This window comes from Oryzias latipes, chromosome 9 (genome assembly GCF_053564925.1).
Source record: "Oryzias latipes strain Hd-rR chromosome 9, Olatipes_Hd-rR_3.1".
In the NCBI taxonomy this organism is placed as follows: Eukaryota; Metazoa; Chordata; class Actinopteri; order Beloniformes; family Adrianichthyidae; genus Oryzias; species Oryzias latipes.
The window spans coordinates 21,021,794-21,049,250 of record NC_136245.1 but is presented as its reverse complement, the minus strand read 5'-3'; the positions used below and the strand labels follow the sequence as shown (position 1 = coordinate 21,049,250).

Sequence of the window (27,457 nt, the reverse complement as noted above, 5' to 3'; positions counted from 1 at the left end):
CAGAAAGTAGGTTAAAAATAGTTTGACTGATCCCAAAAACTAAATGACAGTAAAGCCAAATACTTACGGGGTGATCCCTTTGCAAAGATGGAAGCACCGGATCTCTGACAGCTGTCAAAAACAAACAAATCGGTTCAGATGGCTTATTAGTTTTAACATGTGGGATTAAATCTGAAAGGATTCTATATGAATGCACAAACTCTGGAGGTAGTGAAGGACCATCAGCACCAGCGTGTAGCTGCTCAAAGTTCCTTTGCTGGCATCATTGATTTGATGGTGACACGCCCATTTTTTCACAACAAGGATCATAGGTCTTACTCTGGGATCCGCTGAGAAAACATGAGGACAGCAGATCAAACCAACTCGCATCTTCAATACAAACCACACAAAATCAGATTTGAGGAGGTGAACAAAGGACAGTGCTATGAGCCGCTTTACCCACCATGGGCGTAACTCCTCAACAGGAATGTATTTCTGATCCCCACCGTGTTGTTGATGTTCAGATCAAACTCAAGGTCACTGTGGAGTTTAGGAATAACATGGTCACGGTCATAGAGAGGCTTTTATTGTTAGACAGAGTAAATTCACTTTTTTTTTTAAAAACAATATGAGAGTCCTACCTGCCTTTCTCTTTGAACTTCAGAATCGGCACTTTAGCACGTATCAGACAAGTCCCTTCCACATATGCTAGAAATTGAAGGTTAAACTCTGAGGTCAACTCTGTTCAGTTTCCAAGAAACCTTCTCAAATGAGAAAACGGCTCCACCTAGTGGGCACCGTAAAGAATCTCACAGCAAGAATAAATACTGTGAAACAATCCTCTGTCCTTTGTTTCTGTGAGATAAAACAACATGATTATAGATCCAGGGAAACGTAACAATCAACCTAATATTTACAGGACTTGAAAGGCTCCCAAAGGAGCAAAGGGATCGGCCGATGATGACCTGACCCTCTTCTGTTGTATCCCACAGAATCTTTGCTGACCCATTTATTGACAGAGCTGGGATCTATAACCAACTAGGATTCCTGATGCTGTGGTTATAAATAAATAGAAAATTTCCAGCTATGTCCACAAACAACTGACTTTCAGCAGCGTGCCATGAATAAAAATGTATTGAGAGCTGCAAAAGGTTCTTCATTTGACTTACAGAGTGTCCTGAAAAGCTTTCTGAGGCGAGACAGGACAGAGAGGGGATCAGGCTTCTTCTGGGAAACAAATAAAGATGATTTCAAATGATTTACAAGCCCGTTTATTTGGATCAAAAACTGATGAGTACTCACATTTCCCGTTATGACCAGACACAGGTCTGCGTCGCTGCTGCGGCAGCCAAGTCCATTCATAGATGACCCAGTCAAGTAGAGCCGTGCCACTGAGAGAAACACGTGATAGGAAACTTAGCCATAACATGCAGTTATAAACATCCGTGTTTTGCTAATTACCTGAAAAGATGCTCTGTATGTCTTCCTGCAGCCGAGCTCGAAATACCTCCTTCCGTTCTAAATCTATAGACTGCTGCTGGCATGCCTCAAATAGCTCCACCATCTGTCGACTCAACTAGATACAAAAACACACGCAAACCCAGTTAAACCACTGCATCTGCATGAAAACACGGCTGGCCTCAAATTAACTTGGTAGCAGGTTAACATACATGATCTCCAGCATACACCTGAAGACTGTTGAAGCTTTTTGGCACAGTTTGGCCCTGTGGAGGGGTAGAGATGTGTCTACTGGGTCCAAAACGATCCAAACAAGAGAGAGCTGGTGTCGAAAGTGCTGCTACAGCTTGATGTGGAAGGCGGCTAGGTGGGGGGGCCCAGTTTAAAACTGGTGAAGCTGTGGCATGGGAGGGAGGATCAAGGCGTAGGCGCTTCTCAAAATAAGGGGTGTTGTCGGCATTTGGCCTCCTGGAGGAACCAGTGATGAAGGAAACTTTATTAACAGAGCACACTTTACACATAAAAACAAGATATTACAAACATCACCTAAATTCAAATGATCAGATTTTTTCAAAAAGCAAAAAGGTTATCTGGAATGCCAGTATTTTCTGAAATGGACTTTATTTATTTTTATTTTTTACTATTTTATTATTATTTTTAAGAATTTTAACAAGAAAGTTAGCCACCATCAGGGATTGAGGTCCAACAAAAATAAGCCAATCATCAAACGCTTCAGAGTTTGTTGAAGCAATACAGATTATCCCTTTATAATAAACTGAAAGTGATGACTGAAATGACTGAAAGTTACATACTTGCGCCTGTAGTTCAAAGCTGGTTTCTGAGGAGGAACCATTGCAGGAGCAAAATAGGGAGGAGGGCTCCATACATACGGAGGAAGCCTCTCTTGTTCAAGGACATGGAAGGCTCTGAAACATATAAGAGATAAGATAAAACGTTATTCATCCCACAATGGGGAAATTCTGGTGACCACTGAGGCCACCACAGTTTCATAAAAGGTCCTAGCAGCTGTCTGCACACACCAAAAGACCAAAGTCTCCTCAGTAGGTGCAGGCGACTCTGACCTTTCCTGTACAGAGCATCTGTGTTATTGGTCCAGTCCAGTCTGTTGTTGAGGTGAACACCCAGATATTTAAATGTGTCCACAATCTCAATATCTGAACCCTGGATGTTCACCGGTGGGTGTGATATGGGGGACCTCCCGAAGTCCAGGACCAGCTCCTTTGTCTTGCTGGTGTTTAGCAGCAGGTGGTTGATTTCACACCAACCAACGAAGTCAGACATGACCCCCCCTGGGGGGGTATTCCAGGAAGCATGTTTAAACTACTCTGACTTTAAGCCTGAACTCTGGCTGAAATCCGCCTGAACTTGCTTACTCTGGGTATGTCGGTTCCAGAAGACCGGATATGAGTAAGCGTAATTGAGCTCGACTTGGTAACCCTGGATTATGGCTAATGCACGTGCACAGCAAGTACATAAAGACATTCTCAATGGATCGCCGATTTCCGGACTCACCATGGAAACGCTTGGAGAAAAAAAAGAGAGCGCCATACTCCAGTGACTGAGACGGAGTCAAAATGACGGCGTATGAAGATTATGCGGCCATCAAAAAAGTAACATGGCTCATCAGCAAAAGAAAGTTTCTGCTTGGTGAAAAAGAACGGACAAAGTAAACGCACGAGTTTCAATCTCATTTCTATTTTCATTGTGACACACACACACACACACACACACACACATACATATATATATACATATATATATATATATATATATATATATATATATACATATATATACATATATATATATATATACATATATATACATATATATACATATATATATATACATACATACATACATATATATATATATATATATATATATATATATATATATATATATATATATATATATATATCCAATATTGCCAACTTAAATTAATTACTTCTATTGGTAACAAGTAATTGAGTTAAATTTATTCAACCTAATTTCTTACGTCTATAAAACTCAATAACTCAATAATTGTTTATAAAACTCAAATGTACATATTTATCTAACTAAATGTCATATTACTCAAATTCAATTAATATTTTTTTCCATCTTAATTTATTGTAATGCTTGAACTCTCATATGTCTAAGTTTGCGCCGGCAGATATACTCATTTTTACAAACAATAAAAAGAAAATCAATTTTTCACTGCCAACAGTGTTCCATTTATCCGACACTGTCTTTACAATAACAAGCACTAGGGGTGCTATATAAAGTCATCATCCTCTCCCTCCCTCTGACTCATGGTGAAGAGACTTAAACATAGTAGGAAAAAATAACTTGGCAAAACACAGTAAAACAGCTAAACAACTAAACACATTTGGTTAAAAACCCACACTTAAACCCAAATCCGTCCAGACAGGCAAAGGGAATGGTATCCCAGAATCCCTTGCGGTGCTGATCTAAAAGCAGCACCAAAGTTACACCTACTTAATTGAATTAATTTGAATTAAAGTAAAATAAATGTCTGATAACTACGTGTTATTTTTAAGCTGACTTAACAAAAAAAATGATTTATCTTAACTGAAGCAAATAATTAAGATAGATCAAAGTGAAAAAGTTTATCTTTCCAACATCCATACGTGGTCTTATCACCCTCTCATGGTGTTGAAAAAGTATTATCTGAGCTTCCTCATCCACTAAAGCATCTTCAAATGGACACGCCATGCTGCTGCACCTCTCTGAAAACAATCTAACCTTCAACTAAACCTGCTCCAGACCAGGTTATGTTCAGAGCACGAGTTGCTATGGCAACTTGACATACCCTGAAACATACCTCCATTTCTGGAACCGAAAGCTGAGGTTATCAACTTCCTTAGCCTCAAACTTACCGTGGGAGCTAGCATAACCTGCTTTCTGGAATACCCCCCTGTACTCCTACTTGCCTGTTCCAGGCGCTGCTCCAACTTCTTCCTGTAGCTGTCTTTGCACCTTCTGATCTTGTATTTCAGGTCCCTCTATTCTCTTTAAAAAAAACTCTATACAAAATGTAATCTCTAAATTAGCTATAAACACTCGTATATTGGTATATTATTCTGATAAAAATAAATAAATAAAAGTGATTTAAATCACAAGTAAATATGTTTTCTTTTGTTCTACTATTGTTAAATGCATTTGTATTGTGTCTAGTCCAGTCTTTTTTTTTTTACCTTAGAAAAAAAAAGTTTGTTGAAAAAAGACACCAAACTATATATATACATTTTTTATTAGAGGAAATGCTTAAAATGTTGATATTTGCCAGACCAAAAACATCAACACCAAATGATTTATTGTCTTAAAACAAGTCTTTACATATTATTGAAAAGTTTTTGTTTTGTTAGTTTTGTCCTGTATTAAGTGTAATACGATATGTAAACTAAAAACTAGACAAAAATACTTGGTGAGATTTTGTTGTGTGGTACAGGAAGGCCTCGTCTTCTCTGCCAAGAACTATTTTTTGCTGTTTTTTTTCCTTCTTCTATTTTGTCAGACAATTAATTCGAATATTTGGATCTTTCATTTTAAAAAAGTGAGATGTGGAAAGTAAAAAAACACACATTTGAAGATATTCTAAAAAGAAATAGAAGCTGTAAATTTACGGGAATATCTGGGTTAGTTAAAAATATTGTCGCCACAGCTGCGGTTTACTCACCTATTAGCGCCTTCGATGCGCTGAGGATTGTGATTATACGTAACAGAGACCTGCGTTGGGGGATAAGGACCGTTTCTGTGTGACGGTGCCCCGTTTCTGTGAAACATGGCGGCGCGCTTCAGGAGGCTCCAGCATCAGTTTCAATAAAGTTCCTAAAGCATAAAACTCAGACTTGCAACTGGTTCAGGTTTACAGCCAAGCTTTCAGAGGAAAGCGAAACTCACCTGTAACCGGAAAGTGCAGCAAGCTAACGGTTACTTAATGCGAGCTGCCTAGCTAGTCATTCAATAAAAAAAGAAGAAAAACGGTCCAGTTTAATCCTTTTAAACAAGAGTGACACTATAAGAAACGTACCACTAAAATTAGATGGTGTTATTTTAATTCTGCATAAAACAAACACTGTTATAAACGCCAGTGTCAACAAAAACAAAACTCTAGCAGATCCCTCCGCGTGGACTTCCGCGTTAGTTTTATGACGTAATGCACCCCACTTAAAGTGACCGCGTGCTTCTAATCATTAAAGGGGCAATCAACACAAATCTTTAAATATTTCTGCTAAAAATATTTTCACGTTTAGTGTACACATATAATATTTAATAGATAAAAGCCCAGGTTTTATTTTTATGAACATTTTTTGTACAAAATTCAGGCAGGCCTACGGTACAGTTATGTTCTAGTTTTACATACAAACATGTCAGAACATTTTCCTCAAACAATTTGAATACAAATAAGAGAATATATAAGTTTGTAATATATTTGAACAATTTACGTACTCTGTTTGTAATGACTTCTGGTTATATACTATTTTCTTTAATTTTCTATAGATACATTTTAAAATATGTTTCTTTAAAATTATTTAATAAGGGGACATTTCCTAACCATTTTCTCTTATCTATAAAGTATTTATCCAAAATAATGATTAGGTTAATTATATAAGTTTAGTTGGAATGGAAAATTGAGTCATTAATGATAAATAATATCATAAATAATAGCACATTTTCCCAAGCATGCCTCTAAGATATTGTTTGCAACTTTAAGGCCATTGCAGGGGAATTTAAAAAAAAAAACTAACTCTGGTTTAATTGACTGTTAACACATTCGGCACTTTGTGTGTGAGAAGTATTTGTTTAGGATAATATCTTGGAGGACAATGAAAATGTTTTATATTTGAATAACTGATCAGATTAGCTCCGTAAAAACTCTATGGCTACAATCAGTTCATCTTTCATTCACTGGCTGCCAGCAGGCTTTGTCCATAAAATAAAGACTTAAAAAAAACTCAGAATAACGATTTACCACAAACGCAACTTGGGGAAGAAATTGGATTTTAAATCACAGAGGCAGAAAGTGGCTTGAAAAACAAGTGTTTTTTAGTGTTTGTTACTATCAATATTCATAGTGACGCGTTGAAAAATGAACTGGCCGTTTATTTGACATGTTAGTGGTTGTCTGCTGCTGCGCCAGGGCTGGTTTGGCAAAAATAATAAACAAAAGTTATCTTTTTCAACGACAAACGCATCCAGCGGCCCCCTGAGCACTGAGTGACGTCACTGCGGAGGACGACACTGTCACGTGGGCAGCTCATGAACTGAGTAGGTGGCAGGCGAACGCGTCCTCCAGATGTGGGGGATTTGGTGGGGTTGGGGTACGAACGTTGGGGGATGAGGATTCAATCCGTTCCCCAAACACTGCAGGATGGCATTAAACATCTGACTGCTGCTGCAGGAGGGGAGGGGGTGTCACGAAAATTGCGTTAATTTGTGTTGCAGAACCACAAAAGAGCACTTTGTTAGGAAACGAGGAGTTTGTGCAGAGGCTGCAGACTGGGGGTGTAGCCTGTAAGCCTACTATAATAGGCTAAGAGGGAGAGAGGGAAAGACGTGGACAGTGATGCTGCGCGTTATCTTCCCACTAAATGAGGGTTGTCTTTCCCAGTTCAGGCAGCAGGGCTCCTCCACCCAACCAGCGAAAATCTGGAATTTAAGCGACAGCAGCAGCAGGGCGTCTGTCTGCTGGACTCCCATCAACCGCACCTCCGCCGCTCCTTCGCCACACGCCAGAAGAGGAGGAGGAGGAGGAGAAGACTCGATCGCAGTGCCATGTGCAGAACGCCACGGATCCGTGAATTCATGCGGTGACAGACGAGCTGGAATGGAGCGCTTCTCCACAAATTCCTGCAGACGCACCGCCTGTGATACGCTGGGGCTTCTGCTGTAGAGCGACAAACCTTCACGCGCAGCAGTCAACCGCGACGATCCGGTCTTTATTGCAAAGCAAAAATAAACGCGGATCTGTTGTCAGGTGTCACCTTTCAGTCCAACAACCACAACAATGGGGTAAGTGTTCAACATTGTCTATCATGACCGAGTTGCCTTCACTGCGTTTTCTCTCTTGGTTGTGGAAAATCAATGCTGAATCTGTGCGTTAAATGGATTAATCTGAAGTATTTTAAAGCTTCTATGAACAGATTGTCTGAAGTGTGGTGTCACCTCAAGGCCTCTACGTGACGTGAAACAAAACTACTAATTCCCAATGAGACAAATGATTTTTTATTTTCAATCTTCTTTTCTTCATATAGGTTGCATGGACAGAAAGAAATAGCACAAATATGGCCCCATATTTTTGATATTTCTATCAAAAATGAAGGTGCAGAAGTTCATCCAACTTTTGGGATGAAAACTGTTTTTGAAATGTTTTTGAAAAAGTTTATGCTGTTTGGTTTCATTATTTTTCCATATAACACTAAGAAAACTGCAGCACAGTTTTAGCTGCTGCTCGGATATATTATGTAACTCCCACAGCAGCATCATTTTTCCAATTGCTCTTCGTTCTCCTGCTCCAATGTTCATATAAAGTAAGGACTGAAGGAATGTGAGGAACGCTTCTGAGCTCAATCCAGGCAGCTCTCTGTCTCTGTGGCAGCATATAGTGAATGCTACCTTTTCACATCCTGAACCACAGTTACCCCAAGTGTCATCACCCACAAGCTTCATGCACTCATCTGCATGTTCCCTGTCCCTGAGCTCAGCATTCCGTGTCTTCCACCAACCCAGCCGTTCATTAACGGCTGTCCCCTGCAGTTCGTTGTGATTAATTACCCAGTGGGAGGTTAACAATATGGCATGAGCTTGGTGTGATTTCAGGGCATCAGCCAAAACTCCCGCTTGAACTCTTTACGATACACTGGAGGCTGCCCAGCCACCCACTCTGTCCTGCTTCAATGTGGGCAGCCCACTGTTCACTCATCCGACTCAGCATCAGCGCTCCACCAGGCTCTGCCATATGGGTGACTAAGTTACTGTTATGCAACAAACTCAATGACTCAATTGACCCACTGTGGAATTTTTCTAAACTTTGCTTCAGTGTCCTTCGCTGCTACCAGTGTGTGTGATGATGTCGAAAAATGTGCGGGTGAGATTGGTGCAAATGGGTCCCCTGGATGCTTGTCTGGCTGTACCAGTTCAGGCAGATGGAGTCATGCTTCACTTTCGGCCTTTTGGCTCAATGCCAAGGCTGTTGCAGCTCTAATTTTAATGCCACAGAGGATAACTGTGGTGTTGGACAGGACCAAGATGCCTATCAACACACCCTCGGTTTCTACATCCTCTTGCAAATGCAGTCCGTACACAGTTGAATTCAGTTTCTTTCTTGCCCGCCTCCTCTTTTCTCAATTAAGCGTGTGCAAATGCAACTCCAGTCAGCCAACAATTCCCGGCACAGACTATCTCTGTATTGACTTCTCTCTACTTTGAATAAAACCTGTTTCATGATCTTCATGGTGGAGTTAATGGAAATCTTTGGAAATGAGAGCAGGTGAGAGAGGGAAGCAAATGGAAGAAACCGAAGGAGAAAAGGAGATCTCAGGAGAAAGACAGTTTTATTACATGTCTGCATCCCCTTTTGGTCTTTGCAAAAAAAGAAGCCCAGCTGTGCAGATGAAGGGGAAACACTGGAGTTGAAAATAGAACAGAGCCCTCTGAAGTAAAAAAGAGGGCGCCTGTGCAGGCTGTACTTCAACTCTGCACTGCGTTCACATCTGGGCATCAAATCCCAGAAGCACAAGAGGAACTATAGGCAGCACCTTTAGCCGTTCCTACGTCTGTGTTTGTGTCATAGCTAAACAGCAGTCTCTTCACTGAAAAGGTCAGCCTTGTTATCAGCTGGGACCTTTTTGTGTGGCTCTGGTATGTTTTCCTATGGATTTCTCTTAGCTTCTTTCTCTAAAGCATCAAACAGCATTCATGTCGACTGAACTGATAACTCCACATCTGCTGTTTAAGCCAGGATGAAAAATCACCTGCTAATGGCAAACACTAGAGCTTTTTGCCCAGTGACATTGGTTCTCTCTATTGTTTTTTCTGTAAATAAGCCTTCATTTACAGGAATAAGATGGAAATTTCCATCACCTACAAAAAAAACAAACCTCTTTTCCAGGGTTTCCCAAACCTGGTTCCAATCTTTTTATGTATTCAGTTATAGAACCAGATAATTACCTACAAGTCAGAGACACATTTACATCCACATTTTTAGTTATTTCTTTGTAAATAATTTTTTTTAATAATAATTTTTTATTATTGTTTTTAAATAAAGTTGCAACCGTTTAAAAGTCTTAAGTTACCCCGGTATGTAACATGGTACGTTTTCAAAAGCCCATCAGAAGTCCTCTCCTAAAAGGGGCCTCTTCAAGAACAATTTGTTCTTTATTTGGACAAAAAAAATTGTGAAATTAACAGTCAAGATCAATCAGAATTAGAATAAAAACACTTTAAACTGCTTAAAGGAACTGAAGCAGGCACCATCCACCTCAATGTTTACATATAATCATATGGTCTTATTGGCGCCTTAGGGGAGGGAAAAATAACAAAAACAATAATGAATGATACTATTATTATCATTTTACCTAAAAATCAACAACATATTCCCTGTGTTGCTGAAAAAGACTTCCCTTCGGTTTTCCTAAAAGATCCCTGTTGTGTTCGTCAGACTGAAGGAGCACTTTGCCATACGTCTTATAATTGCCTGTAGCACACTGATGCAGGTCGGAGCATCCGACTCCCTTCGACGTTTTCCTCCCAGAAGATGGGTGGATTCATCAGCGCTTCAACTTCTCCCACATTTATCACCTCCTCCACACTTTCCTCAGCTCTTTTCTTCCTTCACTTCATCACTCTTGCTCCTAAGCTTCTTCTTCTTTCTTTATAGCTTTCCCTCTCTGTTGTATTACTCATCTTCCTTCACCTGCATCGTGCTGGCACCTCCCCATCCTGTTTCCCTCACTCTTTTCTCAGTTAAACTACTTGCTGACTTTTCTTTTACTTCTTATCCAGTTATTTCTGTTTCCTGAAATCATTTTTTAAAGGGAGTCAGCAGATTGTTGGTGTAATTTCTGTGCAGTTTAGTTACTAAAAACTGTGAAGGATCTTGGGTCAGTCCAGAATTAAATGTAGATATTCAACAATAAGCCTTTTTTTGAAGGAGGTAAGTTACACTTAACATTAGGAGCCTTTTTCAGATTTGATTACAGCCATTTTAACTCAATTTTAACTCCTCCAAACTGTGTTCTCAGATTAAGCTTTGCTTTTCTTTCACTGGTGGGTGTTTTTTTGGAACAAAGCTCTTTGGCACAGGCATTCATGTAAAATAAAAGCTCAAGAACATTTTTGTTTTGAGTGCACACAGCAGACGAAGCAACAAGAAGAGCAGAATTTTAGCTGAACAGCCCAGAGAAACCGCCAAGTTAGAAAGCGTCCAGCGCATGGATTGTCAGGACAGGCCATGTTTGTGCTAAGAGAGTTAAAATGACTCACTGTACCGCTACTTACACTGCTGTCGATGATTATGATAATTCGCACGCAGCCCTCTCTACAAGCAGCTTTGTGGAGCGACATTAATCATCCCAGACTCACTCTGACTTGTTTTACCCCATCATTCTCCTTCTCTTCCCGTCATAACGTACCTCTCTGTGTCTCCATGTCTTCATGGCTTCTTGTTCTTCCCCAGTTGTGGCTAATCACACACACAGGAGGGGTGCTGCTGTTGAATTTTAATATTCATTTATACAGCAAGTCTTTGATGTCCCACATCACCCCCACAGTGCGGCGTAAGCACTTCTCTATCTCGTGTTCTGCCAGCACTGCCAGCCCAGAATATCTCCCTCAGCACCCTGCACTTTCAGTGTCTGCGTATGTGCGTGCATGTGTGTGTGTGTCTACTGGAGATACTAACCATTAAACCCCAACAATGCTGCAATATATGAAGGGGAAAAGTGGAGAGAAACCTATGGAACGTGAAGATGAAACCAGAAACAAATCAAATTATCAGCTAGTCCTAATCACTGATCACTGGTTTGTGTAACACAAAGGTCAATGCAGAATTAATCCATTAAGATTGGCCCCAGAGCAGAGTTTCCATCATCACACATGAGCTACATAGAAACACACAGTTTAGTGCGGATTCATAAATCTAAGCCTTTAGTGTAATTGTTTTAAATGTTTATGAGTGATATTTTCCGGCTTATGAGAAAGCCGTTTGCTCCGTGGGGTGTGTCTACAGTATTTAACCATGACTTACTGTCTATATTTAGCCCTAAACCCCTTCCTTTCTCCCCCTGTCCCCCTGTGTGACCCTCATTCAGAGCTGCAGGCATTCCCATATCTGAGCAGAGAGACGGTGCTGCCTTGTAGAGGTGCAGAGTTGCTGAGTTTCCATCGTCAACCTACATTGCGATAGTGTTTAGGTCAAAAGTAAACGCACAAGAGGACGCTCAAGCTGCAATGGGAAAGCTTACACAGCTGACAATGACTGTATTTGTGGTCTCGAAGTGACTTCTTTTTTTTTGTGCTTCAATCATGCAAGATGGGGAGTTGGTAATAACGTTGCCAGGGCGATCTGACTCTCCCGTGGGCAACAGGGGTTTTCTTGCAGGTGGTGGACTTGGTGAGACACTGGTGCTTCGGCACAAAGAAGTTCACCACTTCTTTTTTGTGCCCTTCAGGGAGCAGCCCATCTACAGCACGCGAGCCCATGTCTTCCAGATTGACCCCAACACTAAAAAGAACTGGCTGCCAACAAGCAAGCACGCCGTCACTGTCTCCTACTTCTACGACAGCACGCGCAATGTCTACCGCATCATCAGTTTGGATGGCACCAAGGTGAGCAAGGACTATTGCACCGTATCACCAGGTTTGCCTCATTAGAGCTAAATGCATCAGAAGATTTAAAACGCGTTTATTGTTCTTGTCTGGTTTGACGGGGAACAGTGTTCCTTAAAAAAAAAAAACTTTGCTTTAAATTATTGACATCTACAGAAATCCGTTGATGCACAATTCTGTCTTGAAGCAGCATTTTTAATCATTTCAAGGTCTGGCAGCACCCTGATTCTTTTTCCTCTTCAGTCATTTTTATTGTAGATTTAATTGTATTCTTGGTGTCACAAAACCTCATTTCTGTTAGCTTTGGTATTTTTATATATATATACTCTGGCATATTAGTGACTGCAAAATAAGCTCAAGTGTGTCGTCTTGATGTTTGACAGTTAGTTTTTTTGGTTATTCAAGATCCAAGATACATTTATTTGTCAACACATTTTTATGCTGTGTTACTATTTTTAGATAATTGATTCCTTCCTGTCCAAAGACCATTTTTTATGATTTGCTCGGATGTAATTTTTCAATTTTGAGCCACGATGTGTCTTTTTTGTGAAACAATACTTTAACCTAACATGTCAAATTAAATGAGATAAGTGGATACCATGGTGCTTCCTTCAAAAATTACTACCTTATAAAATTACTCTACACTAATGTCAATGCTTTTGCATTGTTTCAACAATAGACATATAAATACGGTTTCAACACACCTAAATGCTTATTCTAAACAGTAATTCTCTGCTTTGGTAGATGCCTGCACCACCTACCAGCACCTGGCTACACCTAAACCAAACATTTAGCATGTGATCAGTTCTCAGAGTGGTGTTTCTGCGCTTTGGTCAAAAAGCAAAAGAGATTCATGTCATGAGTTTGTTCTCTTATGAAGCTTCGTGCAGTGAGAACTCCAATGCTGGAATAGTTCAATCGATTGATAAGTTGTCAAAAAACATGTTTTTAAAATGTGAACTGTATAAAAATGAGTGTTTTTTTTTTAACAAATAACCAAAAACAAAACAAAACAAAATCCTTTAAAAATTTACCCTTAACCTGACAGCATTTTTGAAAATGGCGCATTAAAACCAAAGATGCTCATTTCTTAACAGCATGTTTAGGTTATATAAATTCCAATTTATTGGAATTTTGAGAAGAATTCTTCTGAATTGTTTAAAAAAATAGCTTTTGGGAAAATACAGTAGTAGTTCCTTTTTTTTACGTATGTTCCAGCATTACATATGTTCTAGCATTGAGATTTTAGTTTGATTATAATATTTAATCTATGTAACCCATTCAGGAATCATTTCATGTCCTGGAGAATGGTAGAAAAAACTGATCACTAAAACGTGCAACAAACTCAACTGCTGCTGATGTTCCTGAAGCATGTACTGACATCACACAACACCCACCATAAGTTTGTTCCACACTAATATATATTTTTTAAAAAGGCAAATGAATTGTTTCACTCTTTTAAACGTACACTTGCAAATTAATTAGTGTTTTTTTTGTTCTTTTAAAAGAAATCTGCTGATGAAACAAAATTAAACCCTACTTTCCGTACAAGAGCTTAAGGCTTTTGTTTTTCTTTTTGATATCAGCCATTAAAAGTGTCTTCGAAAAGAAAAAAATGATTTTCTGTAACAGCTGGACTTGAATTCCATCACTTGAGCTTGTGCTGTTTCCTAAGAAACTTCCTGACATCTTCAAAATGTTTTGCAAATCATGAAGAAAATCTGCCGATGTTTTTCAATGTGACATTGTGTTCATTGTAGATTTTTTTTAATGTTTAGAACAGTGACATGCAGTCTGAATAACACAATTGTACATTTGTACAGTTACCGCAGAAAATGTGTAAAATTTTAATGCCTGACCTTTGTGTGTTGAATTACTGGCAATATTAGGCTGCAGATGGAATTATTTCCTCATGAAAAACCAATAACAGTCTACTGAAGAGGTCTAACGTTTAAAAATGTAGCTTATTATTTTATGCAGTAAAACCCTCAGTTTGAAATGTTCAGTTTTGCTCACCACAATCAGAAATTGTCACACCAAAAAAACCTACATCTGATGTATGGTAGTGTAATACACACTAAATGGGCTGGGTTTTTTCTTACAGGCAATAATCAACAGCACCATAAGTCCCAACATGACCTTCACAAAAACCTCGCAGAAGTTTGGCCAGTGGGCAGACAGTCGAGCAAACACCGTCTACGGGCTGGGATTCTCCACCGAGCATCACCTGTCCAAGGTAGCATGTCATCCACTCCAACCCTGTACGCTCAAAGCCTCCAGCGTCTCATGGTGGCTTACTTCACTTCTTCTCAGATTGAGTGAAGTAGCTACAGATATTTGTGAGATGATAGAGTTTCACCTTCTAGTAACAGAAAAACTTCATGTAGTCTTGTAATTGTATGAAAACTCACACACTTACACCCACCTTTATAAATAAACTCACACTTTCCTTCATTAGGAGAAATCAAATAGTCTCTGCTAATATTATTGCAAATTTTTTTGGATTATTTCATTTATGCGACAAAGAAACCTTTTTTTAAAAACTGCTAATTTAATACTCCAAATTTTCTATTGCATGAATGAAAAGCTCAGCAATGTTATGGATGGGACTGTGCTATTCTGCTTCCGAATCACTGTGCACATGTCTCTCATCTACCTATCCTGACTCCTAACTTAAAGTCAGTTTTGTTATCTCTGTAGATCCAAGGTGAAAGAATGTACTGCTGCTTTCAGGTCTTTTCATCTATTCTTGTCAGATTTAATCACAGTGATCATTTAAAATAAAAAGTTAAGAACAACTTCATACAAACGAAAAAAAGGCAGTTGTTATTCAATGATTTTTATTCAAAAAACAGAAGAATATAAAAGGGTTTCGGTGTCTGTAAAACTGTGAATGCACTGAATTTTTGTTGAAGCTTTTTTCAAATGCAATATTAGATCAGTCTTCCTATTTCAAATTATATCAATATGAAAAATAAGTTTTCTTTAGCACTTTAAGAAATAAATGAATGAATAAATAGGAAAAAACTCTAAAAACACTTGCAAAAAAATACAAAAAAAGTTACTAGTTTGACTAGGTTGAATTTGACAAAGTCAAGTAACAATACAGAAACAAGGAGAAATCATTACATCTATAATAAAGCAACCCACTGTACTGGCTTTACACAAAATAGGAAGTACAAATAAATTTCAAAAATGAACGTTTTTCACCCTAGAAAACCTAAGAAAAATCTCCCTTTGGCTTTTTAAAGTTATTTTAAACATTTTTTAATAGTTTGTTCATTTTGGATGGCAGAAATTATCACCCAAAAAAATAAAGGACTAAAAATTAAATTATAAAAATGGAGAAAAACTATTTAAAATTTAAATTAAAAAAACTGAAAAGAAAAAAACTGAACAAATTTTCTATGTTGGTTCTTGAGGTTATTTATAAATGTTAATTGTTAAAGCAAATTCTGAGCATGCTTATTAAAAATGGTCAAAAATGTTCAATAAATAAATAATAAGAAGATTACAGTGCTGACCACACACTTACCAGCAAGATGTGAGGATCTCCAACAAAGTGTATTTTACTTCTCAGATGACCATGCTTCAAACACTTCTCGAGCACTTAAAAGAGATTCACTGCATTTGGACCTCTGCAGAACCATTAGATTACACCAAAGTTAAAAGATATTGGGTTACTCTTTGCAGCTCCACTAATGGTGAAGACAAGACCAGCTCCTGCAAAGTTTTCAATTAGATTTCCGAACCTATCAGGTTTCGGAAGCCTTATCTGTGCTAAATTACTCTGTAAACTAAAGGAGCTGTATGATTGATGAACTGCTCCTTAAAAGGATGTGTGCATGTCTGTGTATGTGTTAGCATGTTTGCTCAAAACTACTCAGCTGAGCTCATTTTACCTCTTAGAGTTTGCTACATGTACCTGAGCTCTCAACCCAAAAAACCTGGAGAGAAACTTTTAGTCTGAGCACTTGTGGAGAAAAGCACTATGGCCCTGTTGTGTGTGCTCTGTGTATTTTTGGATGAAGGTGGGTGGACGTTTGTTACGAAAAGGTTACCGGCGCAGACCTATTGGTGCTGGGAGGTATTATGGGTAATTCTCTTCAGTTCAGCAGCGGGTTGTCATTGGCAACAGCTTCCCTCCATCCTTCAGTGCTGACAGTTTACATACTGATCTCCCCTTTCACTTCTATATGGCTTTGCTGAGCAGATTAAGCCTGTAGGATTTACCGCACTGATGGCTTTCCTCTCTGTCTAGTTTGCAGAGAAGTTTGCAGAGTATAAAGAAGCCGCGCGGCTCGCCAAGGAGAAGAGTCAGGAGAAGATGGAGATGGCTACATCTCCTTCTCAGGTAAGATTTTAGCACTTACATTATCTCCACCTGTGCCACCCTCTGAATGACGTGTGCAGTGGCAGTGAACGATGTCACAGGACAAACTATGGGTATAGAAAATCTTTAACTGACATAAATAAGTTTGAATGTTTATCCTAAAATATCTTTTCACTACTTATTTACAAAATGGACTAAAACTTTCTGGATTTTACCCCCTGGATTCTCCTGGGTTATGCTTAATAATATGTCCATATTTCACAACAAATCAGAGAACAAATTTTGCTTTTGTGTTTGGTCTTTAAATGTTAAATTTCAGAAAGGATATTCAGTATAAATAACCGGAATATTTGTAGCTGTGTGTTTGCTTTTGATAAATCATGCAATTCAAGTTGGTCAGAGTGCATCAAGAACAGTTCAGACCTATGACGAAGCTGAGAAGGCCATGTGTGCCGTGGCTGCAACAGTAATATAGTGACAAGAGTCACGACAGGCTGTAACTGTGAAGGCTCCCGGCGTCCTGACACAAGCCTACAGGACTCAGCTGAAGCTGTCTGCTCTCTTCATTTACAGACAGTCAGGGCTTCACCCACGAACCATCTGGCTTTCACTCTAACCTCCTCTTCCTCACTTCTCCAAATGAAGCAAAAAATAAATAACTAAATAAACGCATTAGACAAATAAATCTCAAATGCTGGTTCCTGCAGGCTAAGGAAGTGCATCGAGAATGGATATTAATAAAATTTGAATGAATATAGGAACCAAATGTTAAAACTTGCTATAATCTCCTCTGTACTTCCCCTCCTTCCTGCCCATTATAAGCTTGGAGAGAGCCTCATTTTTTGTCTGCATTGTGCTCAAGCCCAGAGTCTTAATAGCTTTGTTTTATGTGAGTGCTGCAGTTAAAACTATTTGTCTCTCGAATAATTCTGTGGTTGTATGGTTGTGAAGATAGGAACTCATCTGTAATTTTTTTCCAATGCCAAAGACGGTTTAACAGCCTATGGGGATGTAGACGAGTTGGCCAAGATGTAAGAATGTGCAGCACTGAAGCTGTGCAGGCTTTGTCAGAGTATGTCATTCTGCACTGCCGCAGTCGGCAAACACACTGCTTTATCATTTATCATATCTCAGCTCTCATGTGGGATTAATAAAAGAAAAAATTGCAAAATGGACCTAATGGTGATATTAAAAATGTTTAACATGATTTGTATATGAATAAATCAAACTCGAGCGGTCACATCACTGAGAGTTATAAACCCAGAAGCTTTGCCCAAAAAGTCTGGAGGTTTAAAAAAAAAGGACATAAAGAGGACTTAGTGAGAAATCTGTGGTGTTTTAATTGTCTCTGTCTAGTAGGGCTGCACGATATAAGGAAATTTCGCGATTTGTGATATTTTTTATCAATATTTCAAAGATGATATAACTTGCGATACATGAACAAATAGCAAAAGATCTAAATACATAATTTCCATTTCACTGTAACAGTCTAATTTAAATAAGAATCAACATAACTTAAATTATACTCCAAATGACTCTCATCTACATGAGAGGTGAACAACTACTGTTTACGTTGTTGACCAACATAAACGGGTCCATCTGATTGGTCAAATGTATAAAGGGATTTATTTGATTGGTTAATTACTTCAATCTGCCACAAGATTGTTTTAACACGTTTAAGGTTACCATTTATCGCAATTTTCGCCCACATTTGCCATAAGCGTATTGCACTGCTTGATATTGCGATAACGCTAAGTTTTCAAATGATTATGCAGGCCTACTGTCTAGTTTTTCATTAAATCTTGACGGCCAATAATAATGATCTGAAATGAAGGGTTTTTCTCTTTTTGGTTGGCTTGGCTGGAAGTCACAGTGAGCTTTGTTTTCTTTGAAGGAGTCTCCAGCTGGGGAGCTCGCCTCGCCTCTGACCCCCGTGACTCCACCCATGGAAAATATCAACGGCACAGATGAGCTGTGCGACACGACTCCAAACTCAGACTCCCGTCCAGAGCCAACCCAGAATGCGCTGGCATTTGCACACAGGTACACCCCGCAATGTGATACTGTGTGCTCCCGCTCCTAAAGTTCCTGTGGCACTGATGTTGTATTTTGAACATTACACACAAATAGATCCATCTTTTTTATGCACCCCTTTTTAATTTGTTACATGTCAGCATGGCAGTAAAACCTTTCCATTCACAGCTGCTCTTTCGTGTGTTTCTTCCCTAGGGAGCAACTTAAGACATGTCGGGTCTGCTCTATCTAATAATGAAGTCTTGACAACTGCGACACAAAGACTACAAAATAATAACTTAGCAGTCTAAAAATGAAATAAACAATCAGGTGCAAACTTTTATTCACAAAAAGTTGTTCCTGGTTGCATTACAGCAACAAGTATGGTGCTCCTTACAAAACCCGATGCACTGCCTGGTTAGTCACTAATTCCTTAAAGTTCCACTCCGATCATCTTTTGATCTATTGTAGAATTCCCAGTGGTCTTTTAACAATGGAGTTTGTGGGTAAAATCAAGGAAAGTGTTGTTTTCTTGGTCGTGGTTTTTGTAAAGCGGCAGTGGTTCATTAGAAATTCATCTCTGAGTTGCAGACGGGAGTGTTGACACGAAATAGGTCTGCCTCTATTTCCCATTATCCCTTTGTTTACACTCTCCTGCTAGCTTACAGCCCCTCACAACCCCAAGCTAATATCACCACTGCAACAGAAATGTTGAGCAATATTGTGGCCATCCAGCCGTACAGTTTAGAGCCAAATGCCAGCTCAGGCGAGGAAAACGAAGACGTACATGGATCTATTTGTCTACAGCAAATGCATCAGAATGGAGCAGAGCAGGGAGCTTGTGGCATGCCCTTGTAGGTCTGAGGTTACAAGCTTTTACTCCTTCTGATTAACAATGATTTGAATAAAGAAATACTCAGAAATGCAATTTCAGTCATAATACTTTTTTATACATGTCCTCCACCATGAGAAAAATGCTACAAGAACATGTTAAAACACAATTTTCATTGGAGTGGGTCTTTAAATGAAAATGAACGCAATAAAACACCAGGAAGCTTGAATGCAAGGAAATATGTGATCGCGAATTTCTCTCTGGAATACCCAGTAAATTGCTCAAACTGTCAAAGTGACAAAGTGAAGTCAGACAGATGAACTTTTTCAGTAGTTCATTTTTTCAGTCTCAGCATGTTCTGTCAGGAACATTAAATGTACAGCAGTACATTAATAGAAATGCAAATTGACTGAGTAGGTGTTGATGTCACCTCTGTGCATGCACCCCAGCTTTTGTATATATGTTGCTGTTTGTGTTTAGTTTAGAAATTGACCCTGAAATGTTTCGTGTGACCCAGAATGCAGATCCATAAAACATTCGTTTGTGGAAAATAAAGAGGTCAACAAATGTGAAATTTGTTCATGATGGCTGATAAGGTGCTGTCTTTCTGTCGCCCAAAAGGTGTTAATGAAGTAATTACGTAAGACTTACATAACATAAAGTGGGTAGTGGGAGGCACAGATAGAGGAAGACAGACACTCGGAGTGTGTGGATTGTATGAAGCCTCTACATGAGTCATTGATACCTTAACATCCACCATCAGGACACTTTTATTGCGTTAAATGAAGTGAAAAATGATGTTTAGGAGTCACGTACAGGATTTCTTTTTTCTTTATTTGTAAAATTTCTGTAACTGGTGGCACTTTTATCATTTCTATGGCTTTGATTTAATTAAAGATGTCAATCCATGACTTATTGTATTGTCACTCTTTTTCTGGATTCCCAAAAGAGAAGCTTTTTGGTTTTAAGTGTAAACATTTGGAGATCTGGAAGAGCAGTCTGTGATATTGTAGAAAAGTGAAATTCCTTCCACTACGCGAAGAACTGTCCACAGCTGAAAAGATTTGGCAGTGAGAGCAGTGTGAGGACACCCACTGCCTACTGCAGCCCTGCTGCAGATCTGTCTATTATAATGCATGCGTGGGAGACAGGGTTGACTCTGCGCGCTCGCCGTGGCAAGTGTGGACGTAACAAGCAACCCCCAATTTCACATTTTCTCAGAGGCCAATTTAAAGATCTTAGATCCAAGGACCAACCATATTACTATTGTTTCCCTCCTATTGAGCCACTATGACTCACTTTGATCGACTCTTCTAGTTTCCACAGTTAAAATTGTTCTGCATTTTATCCCTTGTTGTGTAAGCATGTGATTATTCCCCGAAAAGAACTAATAAAATCTTGGCAGTGTAATTTTGTAATTTGTATGCTTTTCTGTGGGGATTCTGAATAATTTGAACACAGACAGCATCCACCTGCAAACACAGGTGTCTTACCACACCAAACTCCCGCAGTGAATTTGGTGCGTCTTCCTGACTGCATGATGGCTCGTCTCCTCTGAATATAAAGCATGGCGCTGCTCAGCAGGGCTGTGTAGGCAGGTGTGTGTGGGTGCAGCGCTCGGATGAGGAGCAAAGAGGAGGCAGGATTTAGTTTGTGTGTGTTTGGCAGATCTTGACTGGATTCATGCCGGACGGTTGTTGGAGGACTGTAAGACCTTTTTGTTGGGACTTCCTGCGTTGGATGTGGTGGTTTGGTGTTGATGAACGTAGGCGTCAGGCTGTGTGTTTCTGGTAGGCTTGTGTTAAGGGGGATGTTTTTTTCCTCTTCTCCTATGGTGCTGCCATGGCAACTGCTGTGCCTCTCTAGTTCTTGAAGGGCTGTGTGAGGAGCAAAAACCTACCTGACAACAAACCCCGATCAGGACATCAGGCGCGCTATGTGTGTTTCATGAGTTCATACTTGATGGTTTTACTGAGAAATTACGTTGGACATTTTGAAGTAATAAAACACACAAGAAGCTGTTCATGTTTTATTCAAGACTTATAATATTGACATCAAGTACAAGTTAGGTCTCCAACTGTAAAAGCATTCCAAAATTCAATTAATAAAAGTTAAAAGAACATTAAAAACAACATAAAATATTAATCGGTTGCCGTTTAAAATTAAAACCTGCTTTTCAATGACCATTTTTGACACAAACAGACAAGTGTTAGCTTCTTTTGTCCAAATAATTAGTCCTAAAATATTTCTATCTTTCAAAAGTAAAGCAAAAAATTCCAAATCAATGTACGGCAATTGTTCACAAAAAGCAAAAAATTCTCATAACAACATATAATGGCAAAAATTGACATTTCAAATTCTGAAAGTAATTTAGCAACAAACTTACCCACAGTGCGCTTTTGTCTCTGCTGCCCAGACTGTCATTCAGCTCCTGAAACCTTTCAGCCAGACTCACCAAAAAAGACAAACACCAGTGTCAAAACGGCGTTCATTTAACTCTCCCTCCGTCGCTCTCCTCCGCTCTCCTCCGTCCTCCTCCGTCTGTCTCCATCTTCACATCCTGACATCTTGCCTGCACTCTGCCGCTCCGAGCTGCTGTGTGGGGTTTATACATTGGCGGAGCGGCATGCCGTGGTGACAGCGCTGCTCTGTCTGTGTGTGAGTGTGTGTGGTGGTGTGTCAGATACGTGCATGTGTAGGATGAAGTGTCGTCTTGCTCCTATGCGTCATACATGCAGACACACTTACACTCGCAGAGGGGGCGGCAGTTGTGTAAGAACTGAAGGTGCCGTGAGAGTTCAGCGTGAATTATCGCTCTTCACAGACTCAAAGTTGCAGCACAGTGGAGTTCTGCTGCAGTGTGTGACAGTACACAACAGGCTGTATGAGAGTGTGAGTGTCAGTGAGTGGACGTAACATAAACTAAGTGTTTTCTTTCATTCTTATATCTCGGCTTGTGTGTGTTTGCATGACTCTGTGAAAGATGTAGGCCTGAAACTCATTTTCAAAAATATGTTTATTTCACATATTTTAATGCATTCTCCTGCCAACATCAGAGGGAATGGACAGTAATCTCAGTCCAAAACGACAACATGCAGTGAACACGTTTAAAAGACATGATGTGCAACCTTCTAAAAGATTAACTATGAACTTAAAAGATGAATTAGGGCTGAAAATAAGCAAAACAAAAACACAGCTTCATACGTCTTAAAACTAATACATTTACATTCTAACGCTATGTTAGAAAAGAACAATGAGCGTGGAAAATGGAAGGAAAAATGACAAACTACTGTCTCAGGTCCTTATAATAATGCATTTTTTTTTACTTGTCCTGTCCAACAGCTGAGCAAACAGAGGAGACCTAAAAGCCTCTTGTGTTGGACATATTTTACTGTTACATCAGGGGTTATGAATCTTTTGACACACTAGATGTATATTTGAATTAACCCCTTTTGTAATTTAGGCTAAACTTTATTCATCTTACTTATATTTGTAATATTTTTTTGTTGGAGTGGACGGAAAAGAAAAGGAGGGAAGAAGAGAGAGGGATGTTAGAGAGGGGGGTAGGAGGATGATTATAGAAAGCAGCAAGTTCCTGGATGTTAAAAAAGAAATGAGAAAATTAAAAATTCACAGGAAGCTTGCATGAAACACAAAGATTTACACAGAACTCAACCAAATTCATGCGTGCATAAGAAAGAAACGCCCAAATACTCAAAAATGCAGCCAAGGTTCTGACACAGATACACTGTCATTAATCTACTGCAGCTTTCATCACTAAATCTGAGCACTTAGTGCTGGCAAACTCACAGCATGTACCGAACATTTCTGTGTTCTGCAGCCCAGCCATGACCAAACACTGGGAAGCTGAGCTGGAGGCGCTAAAGGGGAACAATGCCAAGCTAACGGCGGCTCTGCTGGAGTCCACGGCCAACGTCAAACAGTGGAAACAGCAACTGGCCGCCTACCAGGAGGAGGCAGAGAGACTACACAAACGAGTGAGCATGGAAGGGCTTGTTTTTTTCTTACTCATCTGTGATTAAAACACTTTTGATCAAACGAGTGCTCAAATAGAGCTCACTCAGGGTCCAAATATTGAAGTTGGCAGGAACGAGATTGTGATCACAGTCCTGATGCAACAGTTTAAAGGAAAGTGTTGTCTTTCCAGGTGACAGAGCTAGAGTGCCAGAGCAACCAAACCCTGGTGGTCAAATCCCAAAAGACCGAACTCAATCAAACCATAGAGGAGCTGGAGAACACTCTACGGGATAAAGAGGAGGTGGGGTCAGAATACCAAATAGGAACTGCATTTGTCCTGCAGTCTTTTAATGCTTTTGACCCGCAGGAAATGGAGAAGCTGAAAGAAGAGCTGGAGAACATGAACGACCTGATGGAGCAGAAAGACACACTTACTCAGAAGCTTGAGGTGAGCCTCAATATTAAGTCGTATGGAGTATAAGTCGCATCGGAGTATATGTTGCATCAGAGTGCTAGTCGCAGGAGCCAAGTAAAAAAGGCACAATAAAGATGAAAAAACCATATTCAAGTTGCTTCGGGGTATAACCCCGGATTTACACTGGTCCATCTCTGGTTCGTTTCCATTGTTTTGCGTGAGGAGTCCATCTCACGACTGTCAGTTAATTTACATTGACCCTGTTGCGTCTCCAGCCCATCACCCCTACCCCCTGGATCCTGGTGGAGTGGTTTGCCCTTTTTGAAAATACAACGGAATTTTTTATCATGAAACCTGGACCTGTTTCCGTTTTCTCTGGCTTTTTACCTTGAAATTGACGCGTAAGCGGACTGGAAATGGAACTCCTGCGTAAAGCTTGGGTTGCGTTGCGGAGGGCTGGACGTGGATCACAGACATGATGGAAGCGATGTACACATTCTGATGAATGTTGTCTTTTTTTGTGTTAACGCAAAGGAGACACACTGCAGACAGCCTAGTGGAAATAACTCTTAAGTCGACATCGACGATCTGTCAAAGGAGCCCAAAATCAGCATAGTAAAGAAGAAAAAAACAAATTCAAATCGTTCTGGAGAATAAGTTGCACTTTTATTTCAATAGTTCTGAACAAACCTGCCAAGCTCTGCGTAATGCTGCGTTCACACCGAATGCAATTCACGCGTCAAATTTCTATCTGGAGCCTCTTTTTCGACGCACATCAAGTTCTGTGCTCAATGCTTGTCCAAAAATGCAGTTACAAGCTTGACACCCCTGTTGCGTGTGGGAGAAGCTATTGTTTTGGAAGCATTGACTGTATATCTCATTTACAATGCTTGGAAGACGTGGATGATGTTGAGATATTCAGATTTATTTATTTTGAGTCTTAATGCAAACAGAAAAATATCATTAAGTTCAGGAGTTGAACGATGAGATTGTCCTCCATGTTTGTTTTGGGCAGTGTTTCTTCTTCTGCGTTGCTTTCGGTGGCAAATGCTGGTACACACACATGCAGTGCCCTGTAGTGGTTGTTAACAGGAAACAACCGCTAAAGAGCAACCGGTTATTAGTGGGGGAAAAAGCAATACGTGAGCCAATATATATATATATTTTTATATCATATATATATAAGAGGCTCCTGAGTATGAGTCGCACCCCTGGCCAAACTATGCAAAAAAATGTGATTTGTACAATACAGTACCTGCAAAAGGATCAGGGCAAACCCCCTGTGTTTGGATGAACAGCTTTATGTAACTGTCTGCAGGAGACGGAGCTGCGCAGCCGGGTGCTGGAGGAGCAGCTGGCCGGAGCCGAGCAGAGGCTGGAGGAGAACCAGGAAGAGCAGGAGAATTTCAGAAAGAGCCTGCGAACACTGCTGGAGCTGCTTGACGGGAAGATCTTTGAGCTGACGGAGCTCAGAGACACCTTGGCCCGGCTCATAGAGGAGGCCAGCTAAAGACAAACATCCCTAACTTTCACAGCCAGAGCCATATTATAATTTACTTAAAAGCCCAAACGTACCGGCACCATACCCTCCTCCCTACTTATGAAAAATGACAAACTGCACTGCCCACACTTATACGTTACTGACAAAGGGCAGCTGATCTCCTGTTCTAACCTTGCAGGCTCTGAGTTTCTACCAACTGCAAACAATCCTGCAGTTCAAAATGACGCAGGGACTACCTCAGCTCGCCTTCTGATTGGCTCGGTCAGCCTGGTTGATCCGGTGGTACATTTGTCTGCTGTGACATACTGCAACTGCCCCCCCATCCAGTCCAATCACACCCACACGCTTGAGACCTGTGCCTCAGTGCCATCTATCGTTTGACCAGGAGAGCTGCAGCACAGCTCACAGCTACATCAAACCCACAAACGCCCCTCAGGGGGTACGTTGAAAGACAAGTGGAGATCATTGTTGTTAAGACTCAGAGAACTGTGCCAAAGCTGCCAAATCTCCTGAAAATGTTGTCCTCTTGCTTTGATCCAAAGTAACGTTGTGTACAGAGAAGATTTGAAGAACACACACACTTACTCGTTGTGCCACAAGAATGTAATTCACAACTGAATATTTTAAAATCAGCTCCTAGTACCGTTTTGGCTACAAGTGGCATCACGGTTGCCCCCCAGTTTGACTCCCTGCTGGGAAGTAAAGTCAGCCCCCCAGTGAAAATAAAGGTTTCTCTAAATCACTACCTCTATTAAAACTCCGATATGATGAACGACTTTTGACTCTCCTATTGTCCTTTTTCCCGTCCAAATTAATCTGATTGAAATTAAGGTTTTTTTTTTAACATCCAAACTGCTTCCACCGCCACAGACAAGTGAGCTGTCTTCCTGCCAAACTCAGTGTGGCAATGTGTTCTGACAAGGTGTGACGTAGTGTGTGTCCTGAAAGCACATGAGGGGGCACGTTTGTAGATAACACACACTGAGCAATACCAGACAGGCTCCGTGTAACAGTTTCAGGTAACATACTCAGTGGAAAGGACAAACACAAATTAGGCTGATCCCTCCCTCCCTCCCGTCTGCCCGTCCGTTCCCCCCCGCCGTCTCACAGAAAGTGTACTGCTGTTGACCGCTAAACTGTGTGGCAGCCCTGTGTGGTCAGAGTAGTGCATCCAGAAGGGCTTACAGAGCGTCATCTCCATGTTCTTAAATCTGGACCCTCAGTGAAACTGGCCAGATTTTCACTCCTTACAGGTGAATTCAGAACTGTACTTTTCTTTCTGTTTTACTTTCTTTATTATTATTTATTTTCCACTGGACATACTACGGATTATTCCAACTGTATTTGACAACTTTATACTCATGCTGGCATTGTAAATGAATGGATGGGTTGAATGCAGTGACACCCTGCAGTGGCTTATTGCTGTGTATTAACTGTGCGTGGGTACACTCTCAAATCCTCTTCTGTATATTAAAAAAAAAAACAATCAAACAAAAGCACTCCATGTGAACGCTTAGCATTATATGTTTTGTACCAAATTACACATGTATAAAAACAGCTTTCAGCTTCTTTTAAAATGAAAAATATATAAATATTTATCCTCATGAGGTGCTGCTGATCTCATATTTTAACTGAGCGCCCAGTTTGCACTATGTTATTACACTGGTATAACTTAGTCATAGACTAATAGAACTGCATTTAGCACTAGTGCAAAAAAAAAAAAAAAAAGTCATGTACCTGAATTGATTTCTGTAATTAGTTCCACAGGTTAATACACCGGAATAAGACTAAAGGAGGGGTGTGACTTTCTTCCATCCAGAGATGCAGTCCCTTCATATTAATGCTGTTGTTAATGAATGCCTTTGTACAGTAGTGGATAAAAAGCTTTTCATTCTCCTGTTTTGTAACTTATAGTATTTCAATGTAGGTATTATTATTATTACTGTTGTATTTAGACGTATGAGAGGACTGGCAATATTTTTGATTATTTAAGTAATTTTGAACTGATAATATTAAAGGGGTACCTCAGGTGAGCTGTGATTGTAAACTGGTGAGATTTATGTCTGCAAATGAAAGAATTTGCCCCCCAAAACA

General features: G+C 39.9%; 2 protein-coding genes across 6 annotated transcripts in view; one reads left to right on the top strand and one right to left on the bottom strand.

The window, feature by feature from the left end:
- The window catches only part of tent2 (terminal nucleotidyltransferase 2), a 14,675-nt gene extending 3,395 nt beyond the window's left edge, over nucleotides 1–11,280 (bottom strand). The window contains exons 1-11 of one of the 4 annotated variants that reach the window (XM_078952282.1): nucleotides 5,365–5,659; nucleotides 5,141–5,292; nucleotides 2,250–2,363; nucleotides 1,650–1,905; nucleotides 1,441–1,555; nucleotides 1,282–1,370; nucleotides 1,149–1,206; nucleotides 621–687; nucleotides 443–519; nucleotides 201–329; nucleotides 68–111 (exon numbers count right to left, since the gene is read on the bottom strand). In XM_078952282.1, coding sequence (XP_078808408.1) covers nucleotides 68–111; nucleotides 201–329; nucleotides 443–519; nucleotides 621–687; nucleotides 1,149–1,206; nucleotides 1,282–1,370; nucleotides 1,441–1,555; nucleotides 1,650–1,905; nucleotides 2,250–2,363; nucleotides 5,141–5,247 — 1,056 coding nt within the window. In that variant the 5' untranslated portion in view covers nucleotides 5,248–5,292; nucleotides 5,365–5,659. Of the gene's footprint in view, nucleotides 1–67; nucleotides 112–200; nucleotides 330–442; nucleotides 520–620; nucleotides 688–1,148; nucleotides 1,207–1,281; nucleotides 1,371–1,440; nucleotides 1,556–1,649; nucleotides 1,906–2,249; nucleotides 2,364–5,140; nucleotides 5,293–5,364; nucleotides 5,660–11,096 lie in introns of those variants that run through there. The other 3 variants (XM_020705978.3, XM_020705979.3, XM_078952283.1) reach the window with 3 other exon arrangements.
- On the top strand, nucleotides 6,705–27,457 carry homer1b (homer scaffold protein 1b). 2 transcript variants are annotated; one of them, XM_004072627.5, is made up of 9 exons: nucleotides 6,705–7,476; nucleotides 12,135–12,291; nucleotides 14,396–14,527; nucleotides 16,553–16,645; nucleotides 18,519–18,667; nucleotides 23,311–23,467; nucleotides 23,638–23,748; nucleotides 23,815–23,895; nucleotides 25,181–27,457. In XM_004072627.5, exons 1-9 carry the CDS (start codon nucleotides 7,472–7,474, stop codon nucleotides 25,370–25,372), a joined length of 1,077 nt encoding a protein of 358 aa, XP_004072675.1. In that variant the 5' UTR covers nucleotides 6,705–7,471; the 3' UTR covers nucleotides 25,373–27,457. The 2 variants fall into 2 exon arrangements, with proteins under 2 accessions (XP_004072675.1, XP_011477541.1); XM_011479239.4 differs by lacking the exon at nucleotides 6,705–7,476 and having other exon boundaries at nucleotides 11,813–12,291.

Excerpts from the sequence above, each read along its gene's own strand:
- homer1b (XM_011479239.4), top strand. The coding sequence starts at position 11,989 with ATGCAAGATGGGGAGTTGGTAATAACGTTGCCAGGGCGATCTGACTCT. Across the intron at positions 12,292-14,395 it reads TCAGTTTGGATGGCACCAAG|GCAATAATCAACAGCACCAT; the intron begins GTGAGCAAGGAC and ends TTTTTCTTACAG. Across the intron at positions 14,528-16,552 it reads CCGAGCATCACCTGTCCAAG|TTTGCAGAGAAGTTTGCAGA; the intron begins GTAGCATGTCAT and ends CTCTCTGTCTAG.